This window comes from Trypanosoma grayi (assembly GCF_000691245.1).
Source record: "Trypanosoma grayi strain ANR4 Tgr_297_V1, whole genome shotgun sequence".
Lineage (NCBI taxonomy): Eukaryota > Euglenozoa > Kinetoplastea > Trypanosomatida > Trypanosomatidae > Trypanosoma > Trypanosoma grayi.
The window spans coordinates 11,736-18,564 of NW_008825916.1; the positions used below are offsets into that span (position 1 = coordinate 11,736).

Here is a 6,829-nt window from a genome sequence, read left to right on the forward strand (position 1 = left end):
AAGAAGGAAAGAAAGGAGAGTGGCGATGCCGAGTTCGAAAAGAAGACATGCGTTTCAGCAGCAGCACAATGCAGCTCCACACCACGCCGCGCATCTCCACCCCCTCACCGTGGTGTGTGACAACAACAACGCCAGCCCGGCAATACACAACTCCGCATATGCGTCAGTGATGCGTACGACTCGCAGCGGCGACCCGGCATTGAGCAAAACACAGAGTGAATAAGTGAACCAGAGAGAGAGAGAGAGAAAGTATTTGCTTGTTAAAGCGAAAGTACGAACAGACGAGACACACACACACACAGGAAAAAAAAGGAATGCAGACATTGAACGCACACAGGGACGTCTTCGCACAACGGAATGAACCAAGCGTATAGCATATGACGCGTATAGACGAAACAAGACACACACACACACACACACACAAAGAGAGATAGAGATAGAGAGAGAGAGAGAAAGAGAAAAAAAGATCACTCGAAGTCCCTCGTCCCATTTTATTTCCTTTCCTTTTGCTTTAGCCTTTATTTGACGAAGCCCTCAACATCCAAGCGTGAAAGTGTGGTGCGGAAGGTAAAACGAGAGAGTGCGCAAGAAACGCACACACCACAGCGAGTGAGCACCAGCAAAAATAAAGCATAAAGCACAAACAATCATTTATTCCACTCCCCTCTTGAGCCGCATCTGTGACGGCTTCCTTATGACTGCAGAAGCAGAAGAGAAACATGAAGAGGAGTAGAAATCAACAACAACTGCACGTACGGAGAAATTGAAAAGAATGACCCAACAAGAATGCACGAGAGATCCCGACGAACGGCACCGCCCCACAAACAAATGGTGGCGTGTGCTACTGTTGTCAGTAGTACGCCGTCTGCCCCTCATTCGCGGAAAAGTATATATATATATATATATATATATACATATACGAAACACAAACACACAATCCTGTATTCACAGATTGAATGTCGCCATGCGACACGACTAAACGAAAAATGACAATAACTACTGACGTTCCTTCTTTAAACGCGTCAGTGAAAAAAAAAACCCAAAAGCCAGATGGGCATTGTGTAACACGCACACATATGCGCGTTTATATATATATATATATATTCTTGTTCGTGAGTGAGTGGGTGCTTTGGCGACGAGCGGACAGCACCGCAATTGGGATAAACTTGACCACACACACAAAGAAAAACATTTGCCTCACGTCGAATTGATGGAGAGGTTCAAGCTGTCCTCCATCCCTGCAGTAGATTCCCCCCCGTGTGAGGCCTCAGCCGATGCGTAGTCGGCCTCAAGCGGGCATATCTCCTCTACGGCACGCGTAACCATCTCCACCCATTCCACGTCCCATGTTACGGGGTGGTCGAGCACCTCCTCCGCCGTCATGCGCTGCTGCGGGTCGCGGTGGAAGAGCGCCTCTAGCAGTTCCACAAGACTCTCTGGCAGCTCTGCCTTGCCAGAGCCGAGGAACGCGGTGCTGTTGGTGCTAATGTATGCCACAGCACGTGTAGAATCGCAGCTCGTGCAGCTCTGATGTTGTGTATCCTCCGAGTCTTCATGGTGGAAGGGGTCATTTTTGTCGCGACGTGTGATGGATGCACCACGGCGGCGCGGCGCCACTGCCTCACGACGTTCGTTGCAAGCGTCATTATAGGCGGTCTTCATCGCCCCCAATATCTTTTGCGCTGTGCTCTCCCCGTAGTGGTGCTGAAGCGTCCCACCCTTGTAGTTCGCCACAGTAATGGGGAGGCTTCCTGTGGGAGGAATCGACTTGTACAGCTCCACGAGCGCTGGCATGTGCAATCCCTGTAGGTGCCCGAGGCGTAACCCAATAACTTCCGCTACCAGACACCCAAACGACCACATGTCACAGGGCTTTCCATATGGCTCCCCGAGCACCACTTCAGGTGACATGTACGCCAGAGTTCCTTTCATATTGGTGAGCGGTTTTGCGGTGCGTTCCTCTGCAGCGCTACCAAAATCGCCAATTTTCGCTACACCGTTGACAAACAGGATATTACCAGGCTTAATATCACGATGGACGATGCCTTGGGAATGAAGGTATGCTATACCACTAGCAATGTCGTGTAGAACAAGTACCAACTCTCGTGCTGTGAGGTGCTCGTGTCCCTTTAGAGTTCCATCGGAATCCAAATTGGATGTAGTAGGTGTACTAGAAACAGAAGAAACTTGAAATGGTGCAGGCGCCGATAGCCGCGGCAAAGGTGGCTGCTGGCTCCCCAGTCGCTGCTGGTTTCGGTTGTTTTGAGACGTTACGGAGTCGCTGTGTATTCGACTATCCAATGTCCCATCACATAACTCCATAAAAATGCAATAGGCGTTCTCCTCCATAGAGGAGTGGGAGAAACCGACTATGTTCGGGTGATCCAGCTGGCTCATTATCAACACTTCACGGTTAAGTTGTTCAAGAACGTGGTTATTAGCACCATTGAGGAACAGACGCTTCATTGCCAAGCGTCCGCGCGACACGAAAACATAAACTTCGTATACATCCCCAAATGCACCACCGCCAATCTGACGAACAATCTGGTAGCTCTTCCGCCAGCGAATTTGCACCATCTCGTGACGAAGCCGGCGCTGCCGGATATATAGACTCACGTTGTGGCCAATTGCAGGATCAGTGAAGATATCCGCAATGTCACGCATCCGCAGTACCGCTTCATCGGGTGTTCCTGGTGGCAGCGGAAGGCTATAGACATCCTCGTTGAGTAGATACAACGTAGTCGACTGCTTTCCCGAATCAGCGGCGATGAGGTCGCGAATATCTGGCTTCACTAGTTTCTCATTCCACTCGATGAAGACTACATCAAAGATATTCATGCCAATGAGCAGGTAACGTTTCATAACTGCAGGATCCGTCACTACTGTTGCCGAATGCCCTCTTGCCCAGAGCTGCTGTATGACGTCCGGTCGGTGTTCCTTCATATACAAAAATACGTGAAGGTACCGTTTGCAGTAACTCGTTACATTGGCTCCAAGGGGACTATTGCAAGAAATACTTGTTCCCATAGCATCGCTGCCACTACGTGTGTGGGATTTACCAAAGATATTATCAACTCGCTGTTGTCCTGAACCCGACGGCCAATCAGGGGACGCTGATTGAGCTGCATCTGAGCAGGACTTAGATGCCCGTGCTGAAGCTGCAGTCACTGCTGCTGCTGCCGCTTCTTGAGCTGCCGCCGCTGCCACCGTCTCGGCCACCGCAGCGTTACCAGTGCCTTCCAAACTCCTTACCACATGACCACCCAATACAAAAGGTAATCCACACATGCTGTCCAACGAAGACCCTGCCACTTCCTCCATCGGCTGCACCAGTGGTACACCAAAAAAGAATACATTATTGCCTTCTTGTCCTGTGTTGCCGCCTTTGTTCATGGGCGGGGGAAAATTTTTGACGCCGGCATCCCTTCTTCGTGGTGGCAGTGATTTGGTCTTGCGTATCGCCTCTGAGAACGCCTCTTCAGCCGCAGCATATTGGTCCAAGTGAATCATCTCTCCACTTGTCAGCGCCAAGGCTTCCTCTGTCAGTGCATTCGTGGCGGCCACGCCAAACAATGAGAGTCCCTTGACAGTAGAAAGCTGCAGCGTGCCAACATCCCCCATGAGTGCCAGACGCTCATTTGTGGTGTAGGGAAACCGTATAATGCAGCCATTCGGGTTGAGATGAATGGAGGCATCGCAAACATGCAGGTATTCCAACAGGCTGGGTGAGAGAAACGCACCAATAGCCCCATCGGGCGTCCCACTGCCTTTGCTCCCGCTGTCGCTTGTTGTAACATCATGCGAAGAGGAAGAGGCACCATCGTCCATGGAACGCCTATCGCCCCTGATAAATCTGACACCGTCCTCCGCCGTTATTTCAAGGATAATAAACATATTTTCTGCGTCCACGCGGCACTTCACTCGCTTGTGCCTCTTCAGCATCCTGTGAACGAAGATCATAAGGGCAACAAAGTTGAGGAGAAAGGTATCCGGAACACCCGTCGACACCTCTACCTCACGCACTGCTGTCAAACTCTCCAACTTCTGGCGTAGCTGATGTGCCGTGATTTGGTCCACAACGTGACCACGCTCCACTGACATAGGCGACCAAGACCCCTTTGTCGTGGAGCGCCGCTTAGAGCGTTTGTGCGTCACCGCCGCTGCCGTTCGTGTGCTTTGGGAGCGCTGATTTGTCAAACTGTGCCGCGGTAATACATCGGCTCCGTCGCGCTCAGTGGTAAGTGGGGCTGAATTGCCCAACGCGTAGACGGTGCTGCTGCCAGTCGTCGAAGCACGCTTTTGCGTCCCACCACCACCACTAATACTACTAATAGGAGAAACACAAAAAACAGGGTCGCTGCTAACTGTCGACTGTCGCTTGCTCGTTCTCTGTATGGTTTCCTCACGGGCGACGCTGCTGGTGACAGGACGTGGCACACCGTCTAGATCACTGGTGACTGGACGAAGAAACAGCAGCACCAGATACGACTTCTCCGCAGAGTGGGGTGTGGTGTGTTGTGTTGGGTCACAGAAGGAGGACGGCAGCGTCACCTGGCTGATGCTCATAGCGTACACGTCAAAATATGATGCCTTCTGTGTCACAAGCACCGTAAGTTGCTCCTCCACACCCTCTTCAAATAGCCACCTGATGTCGGAAATTTCCTCCAAACGCTGCCGCTTCTCTCGCTGTTTTTGTTGTTGCTGTTGCGACGGCGGAGCTGGGACCAGAAAGAGGCGGCCGTGCGATGTCTGGTGCTGCGTTTGCGGCAGAGCAGGCAGTGTGGAGACTTTCCGCCCGCCCCCTGACCGCCGTTTCCCTGTCGGCCGTCTTGCGCTGCGGTAGAGACTCAGGACACTCTTCAACTCTTTGCCAGCGACATCTGTCAGCCAGCGGTAATGGAGGAGTTCGAGAGCGGCGAAATTACAATAAACAACGGGGTATTTCGGCGCACTGGCCGTGGACCTGCGGTTGCTGCGCCCTGTAGTGGGAAGGTTGCTGCATTCCACCACAACCAGTGGACACACGCAGTCTTGTACATTCTCTACGAGGTGGCGGCATACCTTCGCTGTACGGTCCACATGGAGAAACTGAGCAAAATCGTTGTATCTGTCGGCAACTCCACTCTGCACCTCACCGAGTAGCCGAGGCACCTCCCGCTCCGCCTGTGCACACAGTGGAGGAAAGACAAATCCGGCGTCATCCTCGTCGGGTGTAGCTGCCGCCTCGCTGTTGTTGTCTGCGTCAGTGGGAATGGGCCGAAATACAACCGGTGTATTACTCATCATTGCTAGTTGTGGCAAAGACGCCTGGTGGTTCCACGGCAGGGGAGACGAACTCGAGGTTGTGGCTCCTACATCAAACGCTTTACCACATGAAAATGCCTCAACTTCCGTATTCTGTTGCTGCTGGTGTTGCTCTTCTTGTTCCTCCTTCTGCTTTGAATCAACTGAGTGTACATACCTTGGAGTTTCGGGGGAAGCCACCGAGAGCGGAGGCTGAGCCTCCGTAAGAGCCCTGCCCTCTACAACATGTGCTGTACCATCGTCTATTCGCATCCGCAAGGCTTTATTGTCCAACAGCGCCTCAACGGCGGCCTGCTCGGAAGTCTTCGCTGCCAGCGCCCTGAGGAGGACGAAGCCGAGCCCCAACGTCAAGGCAAGCTGCGCGGTATCAAAAGCGAAACGAATGCTGCATCTGTTCACACGACCACCACCAAGGGAGAAGAAACCGTCGCCGAGAGAATTAGAGGATTGGGCGACGCTCAGCGTGCCTCGGTCAAGGATGAGCGCAGTGACTGCTAGTATTACCACCACAGCCCAAAGCCCCGCCATGACACGCAACGCGGCAGCAGAGAGGATGACGCGGCTGTCGAACCGCAGCCACCAGCTCACCGAGTGGAGGGACCGCGTGATGCAGCGGATAACTTTACGGTGAATGGGTAGACCTGTATGAACGCGCTCCACATGCTCACTCTTGGTTTCACTCTCTAAGCATACGACCACGGACTCCGTGGATTCGACGATTGTGGCGTTGCTGCTCTGCATGCGGTCCAGCGCCACCTTCACGCAAGCAACGACATTGTCCAGTAGAGATGGCAATGCATGGCGGGCGGCGCTGAAAGCACCACTACTGCTGTTGTTTCTGGAAATGGAGATACATTCCGAACAGGAGTTCAGGACCTCGAGCAAGTGGAACCGCACTTGCATGCCCTCCGCTGAGGCATCGCATGATTTCATTGTCACAGGTAGAAGCCGCTTTACATCACACTCCACACAATCGGTAAGGAGCGCCACAGTTTCAAGTGACACACCAGGACAGGGAACAGCGACAGAGGCAGAAGTAGCAGTACCAGTATCAGAGCTGCTTCCGTGCATATGCATCGGTCGCTGCTGGATATGCGGCGGCACTTCGTGAATGTGCCCCCCGTGCCAATGTCTTTCGTCCGCCGTCGCAGCAACGCGCAGCAGTTGAAGGTGGCGGAGCAACTCGCCGAGGGACTCCACGATGGTCTTGCTCCACGATAATGCAGCGTCGTTGGAGCTATTGTTGTTTGTATGATTGTTGGAGGTGGTACTGATAGCAACTTCCCGACGTGCGTCACTCGCGCCGACTGACGTCATCTTTTGCGGAGCCAAGAATGCAACGACGACAAAGAAAGCAAATCAAAAAAAAATGAGACGGAACTTAAAAAAAATGAAGTAAACAAACAAAAAAAAGCACAACAACTGGAAATTGTGCGTGCGTCTGTGTATGCTTGCAAGGCTGCCCCGCGGGCGTCCCTTTTCTGCCCCTGGGTGTATCCACGCCCCACTCCGCCTACTTTGGTAG

General features: G+C 52.7%; 1 protein-coding gene across 1 annotated transcript; it reads right to left on the reverse strand.

Moving 5' to 3' along the window:
* Positions 1-1,197: 1,197 nt before the first annotated feature.
* On the reverse strand, positions 1,198-6,621 carry DQ04_02971060 (putative protein kinase; the record flags this gene model as incomplete). Its single annotated transcript, XM_009312388.1, has 1 exon — positions 1,198-6,621. The coding sequence occupies one exon, from the start codon at positions 6,619-6,621 to the stop codon at positions 1,198-1,200; it is 5,424 nt and encodes a 1,807-aa protein (XP_009310663.1).
* Positions 6,622-6,829: the final 208 nt, after the last annotated feature.